This window comes from Balaenoptera musculus, chromosome 2 (assembly GCF_009873245.2).
Source record: "Balaenoptera musculus isolate JJ_BM4_2016_0621 chromosome 2, mBalMus1.pri.v3, whole genome shotgun sequence".
Classification (NCBI taxonomy): Eukaryota; Metazoa; Chordata; class Mammalia; order Artiodactyla; family Balaenopteridae; genus Balaenoptera; species Balaenoptera musculus.
In genome coordinates, this window is record NC_045786.1 from 147,509,637 (window position 1) to 147,535,557 (window position 25,921).

General features: G+C 41.0%; 1 protein-coding gene across 1 annotated transcript; it reads left to right on the top strand.

The window, feature by feature from the left end:
• Nucleotides 1–135: 135 nt before the first annotated feature.
• On the top strand, nucleotides 136–24,304 carry COQ6 (coenzyme Q6, monooxygenase). Its single transcript, XM_036842961.1, has 12 exons — nucleotides 136–347; nucleotides 15,176–15,310; nucleotides 16,403–16,461; nucleotides 16,750–16,873; nucleotides 19,803–19,933; nucleotides 20,638–20,745; nucleotides 21,004–21,066; nucleotides 21,263–21,370; nucleotides 23,019–23,221; nucleotides 23,299–23,414; nucleotides 23,582–23,748; nucleotides 24,198–24,304. Exons 1-12 carry the CDS (start codon nucleotides 182–184, stop codon nucleotides 24,225–24,227), a joined length of 1,410 nt encoding a protein of 469 aa, XP_036698856.1. The 5' UTR covers nucleotides 136–181; the 3' UTR covers nucleotides 24,228–24,304.
• The last annotated feature ends 1,617 nt before the right edge of the window (nucleotides 24,305–25,921 follow it).

Below are 25,921 nucleotides of genomic sequence, written 5' to 3' on the forward strand. Positions count from 1 at the left end.
CCTCTAATCTGTCCCGCCCAAGCAGGCAAAATTCGTTTTCTGATTGGCCTATTCTCTTTGCAGGTTATACTTCCGGTTTTGAGGTGGCGGCTCAAGCGGCCTGTGACTGGAGAGCTCTGCTCCGGAAGTGCTAACCCCAGGCGGGCCCAGCGGGACGCCAATTACGGTGCAGGTCAGGACCATGGCGGCCAGGCTGGCCGGGATCCGGTGGGGGACTTCCCCTGCCGCTGCCCGGAGGGTCCCGCTGGTCTCCTGCCGGAGGTGGGCCGGCGCCTCGTCAGACACCGTGTACGATGTGGTGGTGTCCGGGGGAGGCCTGGTGGGCGCCGCTATGGCTTGTGCCTTGGGTAAGCGCATCTCCAGGCCGATAGCGGCGGGGAGCGGGGCCGTAGAGAAACGATGAGGACCGTGTGAGCCCTGGCACTGTTTGCCCAAGGTCTAAGCGTTGTAGATCTTGTGGTCCATTCCCTGCCCAGAGGAACCCCAGGACCCCGGGGGCAAACGTTTGCTCCTTCAGGATTCCGAAGGGTCAAAAGTGGGAGGGACCTCTTAGGAGTCCTTCCAAAGCGTGGGGAAACAGACCCGCCCAGGGTTATTTAGTTCTGGACACAGTTGGAAGTAATCAGGCATTGCCTATTGGGCTAGGCTAGGCAGTTTTTTGTTGATGTTGTTTTTTAAACAGCTTCATTGAGCTATAATTTGCATACCATAAAGTTTACCCATTTAAAGCATAGAATTTAATGATTTTTAGTATAGTCACAGAGTTGTACAGCCATTGCCACAGTAAATTTTAGAACATTTTTATCACCCCCCAAAAGAAACCCAAACCCATTAGTAATCACTGCCCATGTTCCCCCAATCTCCTCAGCTCCTGGCAACCACTCATGTACTTTCTATCTCTATAGATTGGCTTTTTCTAGACATTTCCATAGACATGGAATCTGCTTAATGTTTTCAAAGTTCATCCAGGTTGTAGCATGTGCCAATAGTTCGTTCCTTTTTATGGCTAAGTAATATTTTGTGTGGATATAGCACATTTTGTTTATTAATTCATCAGATGATGGACATTTGAGTCGTTTTCACTTTGGGGCTATAACAAATAATGCTACTATCATTTTCTGTACAAGCTTTTGTGTAAGCATATATTTTTGGTTATCTTGGATATATTCCTAGGAGTGGACTTGCAGGGTCATACGGTAAACTCTGTGTTTAACATTTTGAAGACCTGCCAGTGTTCCAGAGTGGCTGCACTACTTTACATTCCCACCAGCAATAAATGAGGGGTCTAATTTCTTTCTTTCTTTCTTTCTTTTTTAAATTAATTAATTAATTTATTTATTTTTGGCTGCGTTGGGTCTTCGTTTCTGTGCGAGGCCTTTCTCTAGTTGCGGCGAGCGGGAGCCGTTCTTCATCGCGGCGCGCGGGCCTCTCACTGTCGCGGCCTCTCTTGTTGTGGAGCTCGGGCTCCAGACGCGCAGGCTCAGTAGGTGTGGCTCACGTGCCCAGTTGCTCCGCGGCATGTGGGATCTTCCCGGACCAGAGCTCGAAACCGTGTCCCCTGCATTGGCAGGCGGATTCTTAACCACTGCCCCACCAGGGAAGTCCCGAGGGGTCTAATTTCTCCACGTCCTGGACAGCACTGTTACTGTCTTTTTGTTACTAGTTATACTAGTGAGTGTGAGGTGATATCTCCTGGTTTTGATTTGCATTTTTCTAATGACTAATGATGTTGAATATTCTTTCATATGTTTATTGGTCATTTGTATGTCTTCTTTGGAGAAATGTCTATTCAGAACCTTTGCCCATTTTTAAACTGGGCTATTTGTCTTTATTATTGAGTTGTAAGAGTTTTTTATGTATTCTGGGTACAAGCCCCTTATCAGATAAATGATTTTCAGATATGTTCTCCCATTTTGTGGGTGGTTTTTTCACTTTCTTGATGGTGTCCTTTGAATCACAGAAGTTTTTAATTTTGATGAAGTCCAGCTTATCAATCTCTTACCACTTGTGCTATGGTGTCATATCTAAGAAATCATTATCTAACCCAAAGTCACGAAGTTTCGCTCCTGTGTTTTCTTGTAAGAGTTTTATAGTTTTAGCTCTTACATTTAAGGCTATGATCCACTTTTTTTTTTTTTTTTTTTTTGCAACCCAGTGAGATGAACAAGAATGCAAGAATTACTGCTCTTCTTTTTTTTTTTTAAAGCACTGATTTTATTTTATTTTATTTATTTATTTAAAGTATTTTTTTAAAAATTTATTTATTTATGGCTGTGTTGGGTCTTCGTTTCTGTGCGAGGGCTTTCTCTAGTTGTGGCAAGTGGGGGCCACTCTTCATCGCGGTGCGCGGGCCTGTCACTATCGCGGCCTCTCATGCTGCGGAGCACAGGCTCCAGACGCACAGGCTCAGTAATTGTGGCTCACCGGCCTAGCTGCTCCGCGGCATGTGGGATCTTCCCAGACCAGGGCTCGAACCCGTGTCCCCTACATTGGCAGGCAGATTCTCAACCACTGCGCCACCAGGGAAGCCCTATGATCCACTTTGAGTTAAACTTTGTATGCAAGTTAAGGTAAGGACTTTGCTTTTACATGTGTAGTTTAGGCTGCTCCACTACCTTGTGGGGTAGATATTTTCATCTTTTATATGAAGAAACAAGGTTAAGTAAGGACCAGAGTCTCACACCAGGCAGAGTCAGAATTTGAGCCCAGGCAACCAAATTCTTTTGCTTTTAACAACTGTACGGTGACTTTCAGAAATTGGATTTGAGTTTTCTGGCTTCACAAAGGTCACTAACAGTGAGAAAGTCTTTCCTGATTTCAGTTCTGGGGTGATAGTCACATCTTCCCTAGGAAGTTCCTCTTCTAGGAAACTGGTGGGAAGCAGTGTTTTGTATGAGCTAATGGGCTTGAGTCTCAAAGTAATTTTGTAAAACATAGTTATCAGTTATTGAGCACTTGCTATAGATAGGCATCTTTTAAAGTATTTTGCATATATATATATATACATACATATACGTATGTATATTATATACTTTTTTTTTCTGTGCCAAGTGGCTTGCAGGATCTTAGATCCCAACCAGGGATTGAACCTGGGCCCAGCAGTGAGAGTGCCGGGTCCTAACCATTGGACTGCCAGGGAATTCCCTATATTTTATTTAATTGTCATAATACTCTTGATTGTAGATTGTGCAGATAAGAAAGTTAAAGCTCAGAAAGTTTAAGTAACTTGCTCTCAAAAGTTGGTAATTAGGAAGTACAAATCCTTTTTGAGACTGACAAGACTTTCTGACATATATACCCTTGCTCCCTGACAGCCGTTTTGGTTTTACCTATCGGTAAATGGACTATAATGGTGCTTCTCAAGCTTGAGCGTGTGTAAGAATCATCTGGGTTTTTTGGTTTGGTTTTGGTTTTGGGTTTTGAATAACTAAGACAGGGACATAACACATGAGAATTTTGAAATACAAAAGGGCATAGAATATATAGTATAAAGCATGTATAGTAAGACTTCCATTTCTAATTGTTAGCCATCCAATTCTTCTCAAAGGCAATTGTTGTTACCAGTCTGTGGAGCATATTTTTAAAATGCGGATTCCAGGTTCCACTTCCAGTGACTCTGACTCAGTTTGTCCAGGTGGGGCCCAGGAACCTGTATTTTTAACGAATAATCTCCAGAGATGGATGCAGGAGATCTGAAGACCACACTTTGAGAATGAAAAACACTGGGGAGGCTTAATTGTCTTGTAGTGACTTCACCTCCTAACTTTTTATACAATTTTGTATGATATGTACCTGAAAAATTTTTTAGTTTTACTAAATTTTTGTTAATTTTGTTAAAATTTGGTGTTTTGCTATCTTCTTTCTATAACTTCTTTTCCTTCCTATATTGTTCTTTTTCTCATCCCCATTTACCCACATTTCAAGGAGGGAAAGCAGCAATTCTTTTATAAACTTAGAGAATTCTGTATTGTAATTGTTTATTTTTCTGTCTTTTCCTTAGAAGTATAAATTTTTTTTTAAATTTATTTTTGGCTGCGTTGGGTCTTCGTTGCTGTGCACGGGCTTTCTCTAGTTGTGGTGAGCGGGGGCTACTCTTCATTGTGGTGCGCGGGCTTCTCATTGCGGTGGCTTCTCTGTTGCAGAGTGCGGGCTGTAGGTGCGTGGGCTTCAGTAGTTGCAGCACGTGGGCTCAGTAGTTGTGGCGCATGGGCTTAGTTGCTCCGCAGCATGTGGGATCTTCCCGGACCAGCGATTGAACCCGTGTCCCCTGCATTGGCAGGCAGATTCTTAACCACTGCGCCACCAGGGAAGTCCCAGAAGTATAAATTCTTAAAGTCAGGGCTGACTTTAAACAGATACTGGCGATACAGAATTCTCTGTGTAAGTTTACAAAAGAAAGGTCATGGGCCGAACACACTGGGATGTAAGAATCACTGACTCTAAGTCAGTCAAACCTACCAAGCGTAGGTTTACAAAAGAAACATTCACACACCAGCTAATTTCCTATTTAAAAAGCTCAGAGAAGATACTGAATGTTAAAACATGGAAGTTGAAGCTCTCGGGGGTGGGGGGAGGTTTGGAAATCTTTCATGCAATTTATTCAGTGAGCAAGCCTCTGCTTTTTTCCTATAAAATAGACGGAGCTGAACACTGTGAGGAGACTCTCTCCTTGGGCAGGTGCCTGTGGAGTCAAGTAAACTACCTGCTTGGGATTTTGTGCATGCTACTGTCTCCCCTTGATTATCATGGCATGTATCCCAAAGAATATTCTTTGTGAATAGTTTATATGCTGATCAACCTTTATATTTCAACATCCACTTAATTTTAGACAGCTGCTTTAAAAGTGTAAAATTTCCAGCTGGCTCTTCATATTTCCGTATAGGTCAGTTTTTATGTTTTCCTTGATTCTTTTCTTCTTCAGACTCACATTAGTTCATGTTTTATGCTTGAAATACCTATATTTCCCTCTCACATTGTTATTTGTAAGTGATATTCTTTAATATTTTTTCTCCAAGCTAGTTTCCCAAAATGTTATATTATTTTTTTATAAATTTTAAAATTATTTATTTATTTATTTTTGCCTGTGTTGGGTCTTCATTGCTGTGTGCGGGCTTTCTCTAGTTGCGGCGAGCAGGGGATACTCTTCGTTGCGGTGCGCGGGCTTCTCATTGGGGTGGCTTCTCTTGTTGTGGAGCACAGGCTCTAGGTGCGGGAGCTTCAGTCGTTGTGGCTCACGGGCTCTACAGCGCAGGCTCAGTAGTTGTGGCAAATGGGCTTAGTTGCTCTGTGGCATGTGGGATCTTCCCAGACCAGGGGTTGAACCCGTGTCCCCTGCTTTGGCAGGCGGATTCTTAACCACTGTGCCACCAGGAAACCCCTAAAATATTATATTAAATAACTAAAAAATAAAATATTGAAAAATAAAATAAAATATTGAACCTGGCTATATTTTATGTGCTTGGAAATCTAATTTTTTTAAATTTATTTATTTAATTTATTTATTTTTGGCTGTGTTGGGTCTTTGTTGCTGCACGTGGGCTTTCTGTAGTTGTGGCGAGCGGGGGCTGCTCTTCTTTGAGATGCACGTACTTCTCATTGCAGTGGCTTCTCTTGTTGCGAAGCACAGGCCCTAGAGCACGTGGGCTTCAGTAGTTGTGGCTCTGTGGCATGTGGGATCTTCCTGGACCAGGGCTTGAACCTGTGTCCCCTGCATTGACAGGCGGATTATTAACCACTGCGCCACCAGGGAAGTCCCTAATTTTTTTTGACTAAAGGAAATTTATAAAATATATAATGTTATACATGCATTTGTAGGTGATGAACTGATTGTACTATGTCATAAAGCTAGAAACAGTGAGAGCTGGGATTAAAATCCAGAGTTTCTGATTTTCTTTTTTTGGTTGTGTTTTTAATCATTTTTTTAAAGCTTCGTGTTTTTTTTTTAAATTAATTAATTTATTATTTATGGCTGTGTTGGGTCTTCGTTTCTGAACGAGGGCTTTCTTTAGTTGCGGCAAGTGGGGGCCACTCTTCATCGTGGTGTGCGGGCCTCTCACTATCGCGGCCTCTCTTATTGCGGAGCACAGGCTCCAGACGCGCAGGCTCAGTAGTTGTGGCTCACGGGCCTAGTTGCTCCGCGGCATGTGGGATCCTCCCAGACCAGGGCTCGAACCCATGTCCCCTGCATTTGCAGGCAGATTCCCAACCACTGCGCCACCAGGGAAGCCCCTTCTGTGGTGTTTTGAAATAACAGCCCAGCTGGACTAGAACAGGCAGTGAGCACATCATCTCAATCTACTGAAAACCCTCCAGTGACTCCTACTGTAGTTGGGATATGGTCCAAATTTCCTGCCACTGTCTAGAAGGCACTATTTGATCTGTATATTATCTCTCTCTCCAAATTCACCTTGATCCATTCTCTTCCGTAGGCACCTTCAGAGACAGTGGTCACTCTTCAGTCTCTAGAGCTGCATTGTCCAATATGGTAGCTACCAGTCACACGTGATTACCGATCACTTAAAATATGATACCATATTTACCATATGCTAATCTAAATGCATTTGTTCTGTAAGTGTAAAATACATACCACATTTCAAAGGCAGTATAAAAATTAATGTAAAATATCTCATTAATTTTGTCATTGTTAATATTCATAATGCTATTATTTTGGATATATTAGATAAACTAAAGCAAAATTAACATGTAATTAACCACTTTTTTTACTTTTTAAATGTGGCTTCTAGAATATTTAAAATTATGTGTCACATTATTTTTATTATTTTGCATATTATATTATTTCTAGTGGACAGCATATTTCTAGAACAGACTAAACTTACTTCCATTTCAGAAACTTTTCTTTTTCTTTTTAGTTGTTGTCTCTTCTGAATATTCTCTCACCAGGTTTTCTCCTGATTGTTTTGTTTGTTTGTTTGGTTGGTTTTTTTGAATTTTTGAATTTTATTTTATTTTTTTATACAGCAGGTTCTTATTAGTCATCCATTTTATACACATCAGTGTATACATGTCAATCCCAGCCTCCCAGTTCATCACACCACCACCCCCACCCGCCGCTGCTTTTCCCCCTTGGTGTCCATACGTTTGTTCTCCACATCTATGTCTCAATTTCTGCCCTGCAAACCGGTTCATCTGTACCATTCTTCTAGGTTCCACATATATGCGTTAATATACGATATTTGTTTTTCTCTTTCTGACTTACTTCACTCTGTATGGCAGTCTCTAGATTCATCTACGTCTCTACAAATGACCCAATTTCGTTCCTTTCTATGGCTGAGTAATATTTCATTGTATATATATACCACATCTTCTTTATCCATTCGTCTGTCGATGGGCATTTAGGTTGCTTCCATGACCTGGCTATTGTAAATAGTGCTGCAATGAACATTCGGGTGCATGTGTGTTTTTGAATTATGGTTTTCTCTGGGTATATGCCCAGTAGTGGGATTGCTGGGTCATATGGTAATTCTATTTTTAGTTTTTTAAGGAACCTCCATACTGTTCTCCATAGTGGCTGTATCAATTTACATTCCCACCAACAGTGCGAGAGGGTTCCCTTTTCTCCACACCCTCTCCAGCATTTGTTGTTTGTAGATTTTCTGATGACGCCTATTCTAACTGGTGTGAGGTGATACCTCATTGTAGTTTTGATTTGCATTTCTCTAATAATTAGTGATGTTGAGCAGCTTTTCATGTGCTTCATGGCCATCTGTATGTCCTCTTTGGAGAAATATCTATTTAGGTCTTCTGCCCATTTTTGGATTGGGTTGTTTGTTTTTTTAATATTGAGCTGCATGACCTGTTTATATATTTTGGAGATTAATCCTTTGCCCATTGATTCGTTTGGAAATATTTTCTCCCATTCTGAGGGTTGTCTTTTCGTCTTGTTTGTAGTTTCTTTTGCTTTGCAAAAGCTTTTAAGTTTCATTAGGTCCCATTTGTTTATTTTTGTTTTTATTTCCATTACTCTAGGGGGTGGATCAAAGAAGATCTTGCTGTGATTTATGTCAAAGAGTGTTCTTCCTATGTTTTCCTCTAAGAGTTTTATAGTGTCCAGTCTTACATTTAGGTCTCTAATCCATTTTGAGTTTATTTTTGTGTATGGTGTTAGGGAATGTTCTAATATCATTCTTTTACATGTAGCTGTCCAGTTTTCCTAGCACCGCTTATTGAAGAGACTGTCTTTTCTCCATTGTATATCCTTGCCTCCTTTGTCATAGATTAGTTGACCAAAGGTGCGTGGGTGTATCTCTGGGCTTTCTATCTTGTTCCATTGATCTGTATTTCTGTTTTTGTGCCAGTACCATATTGTCTTGATTACTGTAGCTTTGTAGTATAGTCTGAAGTCAGGGAGTCTGATTCCTCCAGCTCCATTTTTTTCCCTCAAGACTGCTTTGGCTATTTGGGGTCTTTGTGTCGCCATACAAATTTTAAGATTTTTTGTTCTAGTTCTGTAAAAAATGCCATTGAATCTGTAGATTGCTTTGGGTAGTATAGTCATTTTCACAATATTGATTCTTCCAATCCAGGAACATGGTATATCTCTCCATCTGTTGGTATCATCTTTAATTTCTTTCAACAGTGTCTTACAGTTTTCTGCATACAGGTCTTTTGTCTCCCTAGGTAGGTATATTCCTAGGTATTTTATTCTTTTTGTTGCAGTGGTAAATGGGAGTGTTTCCTTAATTTCTCTTTCGGATTTTTCATCATTAGTGTATAGGAATGCAAGAGATTTCTGTGCATTAATTTTGTATCCTGCAACTTTACCAAATTCATTGATTAGCTCTAGTAGTTTTCTGGTGGCATCTTTAGGAGTCTCTGTGTATAGTATCATGTCATCTGCAAACAGTGACAGTTTTACTTCTTCTTTTCCAATTTGTATTCCTTTTATTTCTTTCGCTTCTCTGATTGCCGTGGCTAGGACTTCCGAACCTATGTTGAATAATAGTGGTGAGAGTGGACATCCTTGTCTTGTTCCTGATCTTAGAGGAAATGCTTTCAGTTTTTCACCATTGAGAATGATGTTTGCTGTGGGTTTGTTGTATATGGCCTTTAGTATGTTGAGGTAGGTTCCCTCTGTGCCCACTTTCTGGAGAGTTTTTATCATAAATGGGTGTTGAATTCTGTCGAAAGCTTTTTTTGCATCTATTGAGATGATCATATGGTTTTTATTCTTCAGTTTGTTAATATGGTGTATCACATTGATTGATTTGCGTATATTGAAGAATCCTTGCATCCCTGGGATAAATCCCACTTGATCATGATGTACGATCCTTTTAATGTGTTGTTGGATTCTGTTTGCTAGTATTTTGTTGAGGAGTTTTGCATCTATATTCATGAGTGATATTGGTCTGTAATTTTCTTTTTTTGTAGTATCTTTTTTTTTTTTTTTTTTTAAATAAATCCAGTTCTTTGGTTTTAATTTATTTTTTTATTTATGGCTGTGTTGGGTGGGTCTTCGTTTCTGTGCGAGGGCCCTCTCTAGTTGTGGCAAGCGGGGGCCACTCTTCATCGCGGTGCGCAGGCCTCTCACTATCGCGGCCTCTTGTTGCGGAGCACAGGCTCCAGACGCGCATGCTCAGTAGCTGTGGCTCACGGGCCCAGTTGCTCCGCGGCATGTGGGATCTTCCCAGACCAGGGCTCGAACCCGTGTCCCCTGCATTGGCAGGCAGACTCTCAACCACTGCGCCACCAGGGAAGCCCCTGTAGTATCTTTGTCTGGTTTTGGTATCAGGGTGATGGTGGCCTCATAGAATGAGATTGGGAGTGTTCCTTCCCCTGCAATTTTTTGGAAGAGTTTGAGAAGGATGGGTGTTAGCTCTTCTCTAAATGTTTGATAGAATTCACCTGTGAAACCATCTGGTCCTGGACTTTTGTTTGTTGGAAGATTTTTAATCACAGTTTCAATTTCATTACTTGTGATTGGCCTGTTCATATTTTCGATTTCTTCCTGGTTCAGTCTTGGGAGGTTATACCTTTCTAAGAATTTGTCCATTTCTTCCAGGTTGTCCATTTTATTGGATAGAGTTGTTTGTAGTAGTCTCTTAGGATGCTTTGTATTTCTGCGGTGTCCATTGTAACTTCTCCTTCTTCATTTCTAATTTTATTGATTTGAGTCCTCTCCCTCTTTTTCTTGATGAGTCTGGCTAATGGTTTATCAATTTTGTTTATCTTCTCAAAGAACCAGCTTTTAGTTTTATTGATCTTTGCTATTGTTTTCTTTGTTTCTATTTCATTTATTTCTGCTCTGATCTTTATGATTTCTTTCCTTCTGCTAACTTTGGGTTTTGTTTGTTCTTCTTTCTCTAGTTCCTTTAGGTGTAAGGTTAGATTTTTTATTTGAGATTTTTCTTGTTTCTTGAGGTAGGCCTGTATAGCTATAAACTTTCCTCTTAGAACTGCTTTTGCTGCATCCCATAGATTTTGGATCATCTTGTTTTCATTATCATTGTCTCTGGGTATTTTTTGATTTCCTCTTTGATTTCTTCGGTGGTCTCTTGGTTATTTAGTAACATATTGTTTAGCCTCCATGTGTTTGTGTTTTTTACGTTTTTTTCCCCTGTAATTGATTTCTAATCTCATAGCATTGTGGTCAGAAAAGATGCTTGATATGATTTCAGTTTTCTTAAATTTACTGAGGCTTGATTTGTGACCCAAGATGTGATCTATCCTGGAGAATGTTCCATGCACACTTAAGAAGAAAGTGTAATCTGCTGTTTTTGGATGGAATGTCATACAAATATCAATTAAATCTGTCTGGTCTATTGTGTCATTTAAAGCTTTTGTTTCCTTATTAATTCTCTGTTTGGGTGATCTGTCCATTGGTGTAAGTGAGGTGTTAAAGTCCCTCACTATTATTGTGTTACTTTCGATTTCCTCTTTTATAGCTGTTAGCAGTTGCTTTATGTATTGTGGTGCTCCTATGCTGGGTGCATATATAGTTATAATTGTTATATCTTCTTCTTCGATTGATGCCTTGATGGTTATGTAGTGTCCTTCCTTGTCTCTTGTAACATTCTTTATTTTAAAGTCTATTTTATCTGATATGAATATTGCTACTCCAGCTTTCTTTTGATTTCCATTTGCATGGAATATCTTTCTCCATCCCCTCACTTTCAGTCTGTATGTGTCCCTATGTCTGAAGTGGGTCTCTTGTAGACAGCATATATATGGGTCTTGTTTTTGTATCCATTCAGCAAGCCTGTGTCTTTTGGTTGGAGCATTTAATTCATTCACGTTTAAGGTAATTATCGATGTATAGGTTTCTATTATCATTTTCTTTATTGTTTTGGGTTTGTTTCTGTAGGTCCTTTTCTTCTCTTGTGTTTCCCACTTAGAGAAGTGCCTTTAGCATTTGTTGGTTTGGTGGTGCTGAATTCTCTTAGCTTTTACTTGTCTGTAAAGCTTTTGCTTATCTGTAAAGCTTTAGATTTCTCCATCAAATCTGAATTTGATCCTTGTGGGGTAGAATAATCTTGGTTGTAAGTTCTTCCCTTTCATCACTTTAAGTATATCATGCCACTCCCTTCTGGCTTGTAGAGTTTCTGCTGAGAAATCAGCTGTTAACCTTATGGGAGTTCCCTTGTATGTTATTTGTTGTTTTTCCATTGCTGCTTTCAATAATTTTTCTTTGTCTTTAATTTTTGTCAATTTGATTACTATGTGTCTCAGCATGTTTCTCCTTGGGTTTACCCTGTATGGGACTCCCTGCACTTCCTGGACTTGGGTGGCTATTTCCTTTCACATGTTAGGGAAGTTTTCGACTATAATCTCTTCAAATATTTTCTCAGGTCCTTTCTCTCTCTCTTCTCCTTCTGGGACCCCTATAATGTGAATGTTGCTGCATTTAATGTTGTTCCAGAGGTCTTTTAGGCTGTCTGCATTTCTTTTCATTCTTTTTTATTTATTCTGTTCCACAGCAGTGAATTCCACCATTGTGTCTTCCAGGTCACTTATCCGTTCTTCTGCCTCAGTTATTCTGCTATTGATTCCTTCTAGTGTAGTTTTCATTTCAGTTATTGTGCTGTTCATCTCTGTTTGTTTGTTCTTTGATTCTTCTAGATCTCTGTTAAACATTTCTTGCATCTTTTCGACCTTTGCCTCCATTCTTTTTCCGAGGTCCTGGATCATCTTCACTGTCATTATTCTGAATTCTTTTTCTGGAAGATTGCCTATCTCCACTTCATTTAGTTGTTTTTCTGGGGTTTTATCTTGTTCCTTCATGTGGTACATAGCCCTCTGCCTTTTCATCTTGTCTATCTTTCTGTGAATGTGGTTTTTGTTCCACAGGCTGCAGGATTATAGTTCTTCTTGCTTCTGCTGTCTGCCCTCTGGTGGATGAGGCTATCTAAGAGGCTTGTGCAAGTTTCCTGATGGGAGGGACTGGTGGTGGGTAGAGCTGGCTGTTGCTTTGGTGGGCAGAGCTCAGTAAAACTTTAATCCACTGGACTGTTGATGGGTGGGGCTGGGTTCCCTCCCTGCTGGTTGTTTGGCCTGAGGCGACCCAACAGTGGAGCCTACCCGGGCTCTTTGGTGGGGCTAATGGCAGACTCTGGGAGGAGAGTACTCACGCCAAGGAGTACTTCCCAGAACTTCTGCTGCCAGTGTCCTTGTCCTCACAGTGAGACACAGCCACCCCCCGCCTCTGCAGGAGACCTTCCAACACTAGCAGGTAGGTCTGGTTCAGTCTCCTATGGGGTCACTGCTCCTTCCCCTTGGTCCTGATGCGCACACTACTTTGTGTGTGCCCTCCAAGAGTGTAGTCTCTGTTTTCTCCAGTCCTGTTGAAGTCCTGCAATCAAATCAGGCTAGCCTTCAAAGTCTGATTCTCTAGGAATTCCTCCTCCCATTGCCGGAACCCCAGGTTGGGAAGCTTGACGTAGGGCTCAGAACCTTCACTCCGCTGGGTGGACTTCTGTGGTATAAGTGTTCTCCAGTTTGTGAGTCACCCACCCGGCAGTTATGGGATTTGATTTTATTGTGATTGCGCCCCTCCTACCATCTCATTGTGGCTTCTCCTTTGTCTTTGGATGTTGGGTATCCTTTTTGGTGAGTTCCAGTGTCTTCCTGTTGATGATTGTCCAGCAGTTAGTTGTGATTCTGGTGTTCTCACATGAGGGAGTGAGAGCACATCCTTCTACTCTGCCATCTTGAACCAATCTCCCTCCTGATTGTTTTTCTGATTTTCTTAAATAGGAAGGAACTTTCCTTTAAAGGAAGTTAAATGGTGAAGAAACAAGTGTCCATATAAGATTACATGTATTTGAATCCTTAGTCTTGTCTCCAATACGTTCTATCTGGGTGGAATTATATAAATTACTCACAATTTCTGTACATTGGTTTTTCTCATCTCTAAAATTAGAGCAAAATAGCTTTTCTTTCTTCATAAAATTGTGGTATAGATTATATCAGATGATACTACAGTAAATCATATATAATTGTACCTGGCATATAGGTGTTAATAAACATTAGCAGTGATGATGGTAATGATAATAGTGATTCTATGGAACTTTCCTTTTAGATATACAGGAAAAAAGTAAACATTATTAATATAATAATCTACTGTTATTCATGAAAGAGTGGCAGGTTATTAATTTATGACACTAGGTTGTTATTTGATAAATCAAAATTAACTTGGATTCTATATAGAGTGAAGTGATTTCAAGGTTAAAATTTAGATAGTCACCTACAATTTATAATTTCATTTAATTCAGTCAGTAGCTAAGTCATATATATGTTTGTGCCTTTAGCTGTAATGGTATTATAGCCTAAAATAGATATTTTTATAATTTTTCTATTTCTACTCACCAGGGCAAATATGGGATGGAAATCTGTTTTCCTATGTATTTCCTGGTTTCTCATTTAACAAAAATGTCTGTTAAGACATTGAGTATCTATTTTATGGATTGAGGAGATAACAGCAATTTGCTGCTGGGGACGTACAGTGATAGGAAAAGAAATGACTCCTGGCCTCCAAGGAATTTAGAATCTAGCAAAGGAGAATGATTTGTAAATAACTAACAGAAGGAAGAATGAAATGAAAGCTACCCTAGAGGAACAAGCAGCTGACCTATCCTGGGGTGGAGGTGTGCGGGTGTGGTACAAAGAACACTGCTGGGGAGGTGAGGCTTCAGGGAGTAGGATCCGTAGGGAGCAGGTGGCAGGGAACATTAGGTTGGAGTGGCTACTGTTAGATCAAAGCCTAGCGATGTGATGGACCAGAAAGTAGTCCTGTCTGTGGGGCATGGCCCCTCTCCCATCCTCCATGGCAGAACTGCTGCTCAGGTGCTGCTGCACGACAGGGAGCGCCATGCTGACCTGGTGGGTTCAGCACAATTCACTCCTTTTTGACTGGAGCCAGCCTTGATTTTCACACTTTCTTTGTTGTATGTAATAATAGTGCCTTTCTTCTCATTTAGATTCCAAAATAAAAAGAGGGGTCAAGGTCTGTGGGGTTTCTCTCAACGTTACTATGTAAGACCTGCAGTGTTTCTTCTCTGGTAAATTCCGTCACATGCAACTCACTGCTTATCTTTTACCTGTATCTTTCTCTGAGACACTGTGGAAGGACTTGTGTTTGTGCTACAGTGACCCAGTAACAGAGTCTCCAAGTCCTCTTTTTACTTCACTATACAGATGTTTTAGGACCAGATTTTTAGGCACAGTTGATGTTATTTTTTGGCCCCCTTTTCTATCACAAACTCTGTATCTTTGACTTAATCTTGAGGCCACAATGAATTTTGCTTATTAACCCCATTTTTCTATTGAACAGGATTTGTAATTTTTAGTGACTTAATACTTTGTAGATTGTAAATATCTGGTGTCTAAATACTACAGCCTTTCTTTCTTCATTTTTCCTTTCTAGGGCAGTCTATTCACTTGTTATGGGTTTTGCCATTATTTGTGTCTTTGCACACGGCAGGTGTTGGACTGTCTGGAGAGTCCTTACCACCATGGGCAGGGTGCTTTGCATGACTGAAATGGTAGTATATGTTATTGCTTAGGACGCCACATGATGTTTTCCTTTTTATGTGTGTAAGAAATTTGTATCCTGAGGGCTAAGGGATTAGTTAATATGTTGCTTCTCTTGGAAATGAGAAAGAGAATAAATTCTGATTTTTCTAAAATGATATAACATTTTGTTCTTTTTTTTTTTTTTTAGGATATGATATTCACTTTTGTGACAAGAAAATCCTGTTGCTAGAAGCAGGTCCAAAGAAAGTACTGGGGAAATTGCCAGAAACTTACAGCAACAGGGTCAGCTCCATTTCCCCTGGCTCCGCAACCCTTCTCAGTAGTGAGTAGAAGATCCTCTGTCATAGAACCAATCTCCTGTCTCTCTTGACTTCCCAGTGTGTCCCATAGGGCAGAGTCAGCAGAGCATCTGGCAAGGAGGGAGCTCACTGAGACGGGTGGGAAGAGGAGGGTGGGGTTCGTAAGTCTAGTACATAGTCGAAGATGAGGACCCCTGGAATTGTTCATGTGTCAACTCCCAGTCTGAGGAAGACATCCCTGGGACATGTGGGTCCATGTAGACATCATTTGTGATGTTGGGTCATTATGAATTGGTGGAATTGGAACTATATGAACTAATTACGATCATTCACTTCTAGTAACAGCATACTCTTCATTTCCAGAGTCAGCCCTATAGGGGGCTGGGGAGCCTGAATGCTAAGTGCTTGTAGGGTGTAGATGGATGTGTACACATGGAACCAGTTAGCAAATTGTCTTAAGGTCTTTGTCAAATGTTACTCCCTCAAGCCATCCTATCTAGAAACACCCCATCTAAAATTAAACTCTTGCATGACTCTCTAACTCCTTATACTGCTTCATTTTTCTTTATAACACTACCTGACATTTTATTATGAATTTTTTTTTAATTGTCTATCTCTCCAACTAGAATGTCAGCTGCTGAAGGGCAGAGATTTGTCTGTTTGGTTTCCCGCTTTATGCTCAGTACCTAGAAGTGTATCTGGCACATAGTAAGTGCTCAATAAATATTTCCTCAATGAATGAATCGGTTTAGTGCTCTGGAATTAAGCAAAAAATAGTCTTTATCCAGGGAGTTTGTATCCTCAATAGGATGATGAAGGAAAAGAAAATATGGATGTGGTTTATTTCCCCCACTTTATTATTTCCCCCACTTTAATGTGATTTGACCTTTGATCATGAAAGCTGGGTCTTTTTCATGCTGTATAATCTGAACTGGGGAACAGAGTAGCTTAGCTCCTAGCATCAAACAGGATAGAAGTGAAGAGTATTTCCCTATTATTGGAGAACACTGAAAACAACCTCTTACTTAACAGGAAGGAGAGAGAAAGGGGAACCCAGGAGGGATGCCGGTCCCATCAGGTTGCTCTGGTCTATATATAACTCCTTTCTTTTGTAGGTTTTGGTGCCTGGGACCACATCTGCAACATGAGATACAGAGCCTTTCGGCGAATGCAGGTGCCTCCTTTATCACCTTTGGGTTATCTTGGTCTATCTTGAGTTAAGATATTGGAGTTCACATTCTCCAGGTTTTCTGTAAATGTGGGAGGAATTCAGACGGAGTTTACACTCAGTCGAAGGAAGTAGGAGGGAAGCATTCATGAGAGAATTTTCTTCCCACCTTATACTTCCTGCCAGAGGGACTGACAAACTGTGGTTTTTCTGCTTCCGTCAATGCTCAGTTTGACTGGAGTAATATTTCCTTTTCCTTGGGTTGTAATACAAACTTTCCCTTTGTGTTTCCAGGTGTGGGATGCCTGCTCAGAGGCCCTGATAATGTTCGATAAGGATAATTTAGATGACATGGGCTTTATAGTGGAGAATGATGTCATCGTGCATGCTCTCACTAAGCAGCTGGAGGCTGTGTCAGGTGAGGTATCTATCTCTTCCATCTTCCACTCACTTTCTGGAAGATGAACTATCTTAGAGTTATTCTGGGACTTACTGGAAGGATCCCTTCTACAGATACTGATGTCCACCATAAAGAAGCCCTCTAACAGTTATCTCAGGGATGTTCTTTCTCTCTCTCGTTTTTTTAAACAGCTTTATTCAGGTATAACTTACATACCAATAATTCACTGATTTTAAGTGTACAATTCAGTGATTTTTCAATATATTTATAGAGTTGTGCCACTATCACCACAATATGATTATAGAACATTCCTGTTACTCAAAAGGAAACCTCGTGCCTGTTTACAGTCATTCCCCATTCCCACTCCTAGCCCCTGGCACCACTAATCTACTTTCTGTTTTTTGAGATTTGCCTATTCTGGACATTTCATGTAGGTAGAATCATACAATATGTATTTTTTAATGTCTGACTTCTCTCACTAAATGCATTTTTGAGATTCATTCATATTGTAGTATGTATTAGTACTCCAGTCTTTTTTACTGCCCAGTAGTATTTCGTTGTGTGGCTATATCACATTTTGTTTATCCATTCATCAGCTGATGGACATTTTGGGTTGTTTCCACTTTTTGGTGATTGTGAGTAAAGCTATGAACATTTATGGACAAGTTTTTGTGTGGACATGTTTCATTTCTTCTGGGTGGATACTTAGGAGTAGAATTGCTGGGTCATGTAATAATTCTATGTTTAACATTTTCATAAACTGCCAAACTTTAAAGAGGCTGTACCATGTCCCTTTCCCACCAACAATATATAAGGGTTCTAATTTCTCCACCAACACTTTATTCCCCTCAACCTTTTTTTTTTTCTTTTTTTAATAGCCATCCTAGTAACTGAAGTGGTATCTCATTGTAGTTTTTAAATTTATTTTGTTTGGCCACACCACACAGCATGCGGGATCTCTGTTCCCCAACCAGGGAGTGAACCTGTGCCCCCTGCATTGGGAGCACAGAATCTTAACCACTGTACTGCCAGGGAAGTCCCATCTTGTAGTTTTGATTGTATTTACCTGATGACTAATAATGTTGAGTGTCTTTTCATGTACTTGTCGGCTATTTGTATATCTTTTCTTTTTTTGGCTGTATCGGGTCTTAGTTGTGGCATGTGGGATCTTTCGTTGCAGTGCTCGGGCTTCTCTCGAGTTGTGGTGTGTGGGCTTAGTTGCCCTGCGGCATGTGGGATCTTAGTTCCCCAACCAGAGATCGAACCTGCATCCCCTGCATTGGAAGGTGGATTCTTAAACACTGGACCATGAGGGAAGTCCCAATTTGTATATCTTCCTTGGAGAAGTGTCTATTTAAAATCTTTTGCTCATTTTAAAACTAGATTGTCTTTTTTTTTTCTTTTAATTTATTTGTTTTTCAAATTTTTTTGGCTGTGTTGGGTCTTTGTTGCTGTGCACAGGCTTTCTCTGGTTGCAGCGAGTGGGAGCTACTGTTCATTGCAGTCCACGGACTTCTCATTGCGGTGGCTTCTCTTGTTGCGGAGCACGGGCTCTAGGCATGCAGGCTCAGTAGTTGTGGCTCGCAGGCTGTAGAGCACAGGCTCAGTAGTTGTGGCGCATGGACTTAGTTGCTCCGTGGCATGTGGGATCTTCCTGGTCCAGGGTTCGAACCCGGGTCCCCTGCATTGGCAAGCGGATTCTTAACCACTGTGCCACCAGGGAAGCCCTTATTTTTTAGTTATAAGGGTTCTTTATATATTCTGGGTATAAATTCCCTATATATGTGATTTGTAAATATTTCAGGGTTCTGGAGAGAGAAAAATTGGAAGCAACTTAAATGCTTTTTGATATGGGATAATAGTTCATCCCTGCAATGAACTTCTGTGTAGCTTTTAAAGATAATTTTTAAAAATGTATTTATTTATTATTTATTTATTTTTGGCTGCGTTGGGTCTTCGTTGCTGCGCACGGGCTTCCTCTAGTTGCCGCGAGCGGAGACTGCTCCTCGTTGCGGTGCGCGGGCTTCTCATTGCGGTGTCTTCTCTTGTTGTGGAGCACGGGCTCTAGGTGCGCAGGCTTCAGTAGTTGTGGCTTGCAGGCTCTAGAGCGCAGGCTCAGTAGTTGTGGTGCACGGGCTTAGTTGCTCCGTGGCATGTGGGATCTTCCCGGACCAGGGATTGAACCCGTGTCCCCTGCATTGGCAGGCGGATTCTTAACCACTGCGCCACCAGGGAGGTCCTACAGATAATTTAGATCTAATAGTCACTTAGAAACATGTCCCATAATATATAGGTGAAAAAAAGTGTGTGTCATATGATCCCACTTGTGTGTGTGAGTGTGTGTGGGGGGTGTGTGCATATACACACATAGGAAATTGTTTGGAAAGCTATACAACAAAGCTTTAACTAGCTGTCTCTGAGTGGTATGATTAAAGGTGATTTTTTCCCCTTTTTTAAACCTTTCTTTGTGGTTCAGACTTTTACACAAAGTAAAAGTAGTAAGCATGTACTTTTTATGATCAGAAAAGTAAAATGACTTCCAGTGGGAAGAAAAATCTTATGAAATCTAGAACTTGTTTGAGTCTGTGGTATGCCCCACCCTATTTGCTTTGAAAACACATGTGGGTTCATGTAGGCATAGAGTGAAACTAGAGCAGGATCATGAAGATGGGAAGAAAGAGTGCCTCATGCAGGTGACAGTTCAGTGAGAGCTTACTTGTTTTTGTCCTTGTTTTCCTCACACTGATTAATCCCTGTGGCCTCTGTCATTTATTAGCTCTTAGACCATAGCATAGATCACATGAGTTATTTTTGAGATCTTTACTTTTCTTGTTTAGGAGTAAATGATAAGATAAAGATAAGCTGTCTTGGGACTTTGCTTTAGTTTTTTCCTCAGCCTGTGGGCAAACTGTCTAATGTTTTGTTTTTTCTCTTTTGACCTCCCTAGACCGAGTGACCGTCCTCTACAAGAGCAAAGCAGTCAGCTATACCTGGCCTTACCCATTTTCCGTGGCAGGCTCCAGCCCGTGGGTTCATATTACCCTAGGTGATGGCAGCATCCTCCAGACCAAGTTGTTGGTAGTTGAAGATTTCTTATTTTGCCAGGGGTCTTGCATATCCACATCTTGTTAGATTCTAGGGTCTCTAGTTTTAGATCTAAGCTATAGTTAAAGTCAATTTTAGGCAAAGCTTTTGGTTATAAGGACCCATACCCACTCAAGCCAGCTCCAGTTAAGATGGTTCTGTTGTATATCCTGTACAGGAAGCAATCTCTTGGACCATCATAGGTCTTGAAATAAAGGATAGCTGGCCTTACAGGGACAGGAATCAGAGGGTCAGAAATTGAGGCTGTTCCTTCCCTCTCAGGAGTCCTGTAGTCGTTCATCTCCTCGCATCTCCCATTTTTTTCTCTTTCTGCTCATCAGCTTCCCCTTTTCCATGGCAGCCGTTCCCAACCTTACTTCGGGATTCTTCAGCTCCAGCGCCTGCCTTATTGCTTTCTAGTTCAAATATCAAGAGACTTTGGCTCAGTTTAACCTACGGCTGGCACCTCTTGGATCAGATGTCCAGCTTTGGTCTGTTAATTGAAGCTGGGATCGCATATATAGGGTTACCCCTCTAGGGGCTGGGAGTGAGGCAGGCATGATAAAGAGTTACCTGCCACAGATGGGCTTGCCACCAGTGGGAACTAGAGAAAACTTTTAGGAGGCAGAGACAAAGTTCTGGAACAGTTTCGTTAATTAAAAGGTTTTAAGACTCAGCAGGCTCTTGTCTCCATGCAGATTGGTGCAGATGGCCACAACTCAGGAGTACGGCAGGCCGCTGGAATCCAAAATGTTAGCTGGAACTATGACCAGTCCGCTGTTGTGGCTACTCTGCATTTATCGGAGGTAAGATCCTGAGCCCACCATCTGGGGGCCTTGCTCGGGTTTAATTGGTACTGGGAAGATATGGGGATATATGTATATCTATAGCTGAGTCACTGTGTTATAAAGCAGAAACTAACACACCATTGTAAAGCAATTATACTGCAATAAAGATGTTAAAAAAAAATAAAATACATGCAGATATCTTATGACCTAGAAAAAAAAACAATAATAACTGGTACTGGGTACTTCTCACAAGAACTCTTCTCCTCTCCGTTGTAGGCCACAGAAAACAATGTAGCTTGGCAGAGATTTCTCCCCTCCGGGCCCATTGCTCTGCTTCCGGTAAGAAGTCCTTCTGGCTAGTCTGCTTAAACATGTCAAGCCTTCCTCTTTTAGAACTTCATTTTCTCTCAGCCTTTTTCTGGTTTCAAGGGAATATGCCCAGGCTAGCTTTGTTACCCGTCTTGTCTTCCTTCGTGCTTGAGAGCTCTTAAGAACAGAAGTTTTAGCCCTTGGTATTGATGTTCTTTTGACACAGCTCTCAGACACTTTGAGTTCCTTGGTTTGGTCCACATCCCATGAACATGCAGCAGAGCTGGTCAGCATGGATGAGGAAAAGTTTGTGGATGCCGTTAACTCTGCCTTTGTGAGTATCACCAGCTGACGATATGTTGCTGGGATAGATACAGAAAGGTGGTTTTGAGTAAGAAAAGAGGAACAACCAACCAGCTGCCCCTTTAATCCTGTAACACCTGATGTGGATTACGTGGAGGAGGGGACTCAGGAAAATGTAAAACAAAGAAATTAATTTGTGTGCTCTTCTGAGGGTTGTGGGCTGCTGCTATGATGACTGAAACAGCTACCTGGGTGGTAGTTACTTGGATAAGTAACTTTTTTTGAGGCTGTAATACTTTGATAATTTTTAACAGATGCCAAGTACCTGAACCATTGAAGCCTGATTCATCAGAAGTGTTCCTGGGGAGGGGCTGAGCACATTTCCATAGTGAGCTTAAGAGTAAGCTTTGTAGAGAGATGTGGGTTCAATATTGGTTCTACCTGTTAATCTCCTGAAAAATGGAAATAGTATCACCAACCTCTTAGGGTTTAATAGTAATAAAAGTCTAAAGACTTAGAAAGAATTTATGTAAAATGCTTGGAACATACCTAGTACATTATAGGGTACTCAACAAATGGTAATTATTACTGGAGTAGACATAGCCTTTAGATAATACAGACACCAATATTTTTGGAGTTTAAATGTCACATTATCTAAATTCACTAATGATAATGATCGATAACATTTATCCAGCACTTACTATGTGCCAGGTACAGGTGAAGAGTTTTTTTAACGTGTATTTATGTATTTAATTCAGTGAACCATTGAGGTAGGTACTATTATCCTGCTCAGAGATAGGTAACTTGCCTGAGGTCATACAGCTGGCGGCAAAGCTGGGTTCTGAAATCAGGCTGGCCCTTGAGCCTATGCTTTTAACCACCAAACTCTACTGCCTCGCTAATGACTTCACACTGGTTTACAGTGAAGAACTTAAGCTCCACTGCTCTGTAGTAACAACAAGAATAAACAAAAACTGAACGCACTGAAGTGGCTTCCAAGATAAATGGTGACCCTTTATGGGTCATTTAGTATATATTCCTGGCATAGGCCTTTGCAGTACATTCATTCAGCAAGAGTTATGAGTGCTTCTATATAGAAGGCTCTGGAGTTGGACAAATGAGACATAGTCCCTCCTTTCAGGAAGCTCACAGTCAAGTGAGGGAGAAAGATATAGAAATGACAGTTTTGGTACAGTGGTAGAGGATGTATAGGATACTGTGGGAGCATGAAGGAGAAAGACACACACAGAAGAAGGTTTGGAGGGAGGTTTACAAAAAGGGGTGACAGCTTCTGCATGCTCTGAGGTGTTATCCTGGTGAACCAGAAGTGGGAGGACATTCTAAGTAGAGGGGTGTGTGGAGGCAAGAGCATGTTGTCGAGTGAGCTACTTTGTGGCTGGCATGTGCATTTTGAGGGTAGGATTAGTGAAAGGTGAAGCTCAGAGGTAGGTAGGGGCAGCTCATGAGCAGTTTGGCTTGATCCTAAAGCCTGTGGGAAGTGAGGGGAAGTTGCATTTTGCATTTGTTTGAGGGGCTTGTCACTTGTCTGAATCAGTTTAGGCGTGTTAGGTACCACTACCCTTGGCTGTGGTTATAAAATGGTTACCTTGTTGAATTTTTAATTCCCTGCTGGAGTCGCTGATGAAATTTCACTTTGTTTTGTGGCTGGTGCTACTCAGTGGAGTGACGCCAACCACACAGACTTCATCGACTCGGCTGGCTCCATGCTGCAGTATGCGGTTGCCTTTCTGAAGCCCACTAAGATCTCAGCTCGCCAGCTGCCCCCAAGTGTAGCCAGGGTGGATGCCAAAAGCCGAGTACTGTTTCCTCTTGGGTTGGGACATGCTGCTGAGTACGTCCGGCCTCGGCTGGCGCTCATTGGGTAAGATAATAACAGAGCAGGGCCACTCCTTTTCACTCTACGCTGGAGGCTACACCTGAACTCTGCTTTATTCTTAGGGATGCAGCCCACAGAGTCCATCCACTTGCAGGACAAGGTGCCAACATGGGCTTTGGGGATATCTCCAGCTTGCTCCATCACCTCAGGACTGCAGCCTTCAATGGGAAAGACTTAGGTAAGGATTCAAGTACCTTAGAGAGGTATCCCAAGGTCCTATAATACGGGAAGATCAGGAAAATGGCCCTAAGTAGCTAGATGTAGTGGACATAAATGCATCTGGTTTGCTAGGAAGGAAAAAGTTCACTACTGAATTGGGGATTTAACCTTTCCTTTTCCCTTCAGGCTCCATGAGCCACCTCACAGCTTATGAAACAGACAGACAGCGTCACAACACTGCTCTTCTGGCTGCTACTGACCTACTAAAACGGCTGTATTCTACCAGTGCCACCCCACTGGTGCTGCTCAGGACGTGGGGCTTGCAGGCTACAAATGCAGTATCTCCGCTCAAAGTAAGAGAGTTCTTCTCCCAGATCTCCAAGAGTCTTGCTCACTGAGGAATGACTTCGCCAATGACTCGGTTTCTTTGAATTAATTTTCTTGGCTGTAAAATTATCATCTTTATCTGAATACCTTCCCCAGTGGTTATGAGCAGAAATATCCCTTCCGGGGTTTTTGGTGCTAGGGCCCACATCTAAGCAGTAACTTTATATAAGGGCTTAAAATAGTGAATAAGGACTTGTAAAGATAAAGATGCTTAAACTCCTTTTGCTGCTTGGCCAGCTTCTTTCCTGAGAAACTTGCATTAAAAGACACTTTGGAAGGACTCAGGAGGAGACTCTATCTGGGACTTTTGCCAAATTTTTGCTTTAATCACTTTAGATATTTTAAAGTATTTTCACCTGCCCACATACTTTACAATGTCAGAGTATCACTCACTTTGTTTCATTTTTTCCTCCAGGAACAGATTATGGCCTTTGCAAGCAAATGAATGCTCCTCTTCTGGATCTTTTCCCAAGACCATCACGTATTTTCAAGATTTAATTTAATAAATTTACATTAGAATTCTGCAGTCTCTTTTTCTCCTCTGCTTAATGGACCTGTGGAGCTCAAATAATGAGTGATAATTTGCTGTGAGGAGGGCATATCAACCGAGCCAAGAAAAAAACTCCAAAGGAAGACTATGATTTGGTTGAAAGAACTTTTTATTACTAAAAAATTGCTAAGGTGCTGTCTCATTCATTTTCACTTGTTAGCAGTCCTTTCTAAAGAGAAGATTTATACAACTTAAAAAAAATGCTGGTTGTAAATTTATACAGTTGTTTTTTGATAAAGATAAGAATTAGAAATAGTTGATGCATTTTTGTTAGAATTGCTTTTTTAAAATTAGTAACACTAGAATGCAAAATAAATACAAATTGCTTTAACTTTTATTATAGGTATATTAGACTTTCTGAAAAGAAAACCAAATCTTAAAATGCTAGTTATTATTTCCTCATCACAGCACCATATTTCATTTATGGTTCCTCTGTGGGACACCACTGTCTATTCTGTAATAAAACAATAAATAATTTCATTGCACAGGTTTAAAGACCTCAGGAACCAGGTCAAAAGGAAAAATCTGATTAGCAGCAGAATTTGTTCATGTTTGGTTGCAGGCTGGTGCCAGCCTGGGTCGGGGTGGGTTGTTTTACTGTGCACTTTAGAAGCGGTTACCTCACAGTACCAGAGATACCTGTCGAAGAGAGTTTTGGATCCATTAGATTTGTGTACCACAAACAACATCTTGCCCAAAAGTCTGATTTGCAGATGAAAGGAGAAGATAACAGTCTGCTTTTGACCCAACCTAAGCTATTCTTGGGAAATATTTTTAGGGAATGGAAAATTTGTTATCACAGAGGAACTTTTCAGGTAAATGCGCAAAATTTATAAGATACTAAAAAAGTGTGAATGTCACAAACCTTCCTGGAATCTCAGGAAAAAATGTGCCCAGAATGAAAGATGGCAGCTACTGGAAAAAGCTGTGTGACTACTGGCAGAGTCCAGAAAGGTCACTGTAGGGAAAAAAGGTCATCTTTCATAAAAAAATGGAAAGGTAGCCCAGGTATGAAGAACATGGACTCTATAGAGGTATGCAAACAGAATCAGGCAAGACATGAAGAATTTTAAGGCACACCTTGCAAGGACCTCCATAACCCACAGTGTTTTTCATATGATGATAAACACACAAAATCCACTATGTGCCAGGCCATGTCCTAGTATTTGAAATATATAACACATTTACAGAAAGAAAACCTAACCATCAAGATTAGACCTTGTAGGACTCCTAATAAGAGGCCCAAAAGGTACACTAGGGGCAAAAAGGACATTACAAATTGTTTTTTCTAAGAAATAAAAAGTCTCATTCCAAATTGCTCCTATAATGGATAAACTGGTTAATTCTCCAGATATTCTAATCAAGATTATCAGAAAATATGTAGATACATTTCTGGAGTTATAATGCATCTACCCAAGAGTTCTGAAAGTATTTGGGATGACCGAAGGAGTCTGCTGAACAATATGTGGCCTTTATAAGAAAAGCTTCACAGACAAGCTGTGGTGATAAAGACCAGGAAATCTTTTCTCTCTGAACCCATCAAGCTGGAGGAGTCTTCAGTGAACACAGCTTCTCTCTTGGGAAAACAA

Coding starts and splice junctions, on each gene's coding strand:
- COQ6 (XM_036842961.1), top strand. CDS start 182: ATGGCGGCCAGGCTGGCCGGGATCCGGTGGGGGACTTCCCCTGCCGCT. Junction 16,874..19,802: donor GCAGCTGGAGGCTGTGTCAG/GTGAGGTATCTA, acceptor TGACCTCCCTAG/ACCGAGTGACCGTCCTCTAC. Junction 21,067..21,262: donor GGCCCATTGCTCTGCTTCCG/GTAAGAAGTCCT, acceptor CTTTTGACACAG/CTCTCAGACACTTTGAGTTC.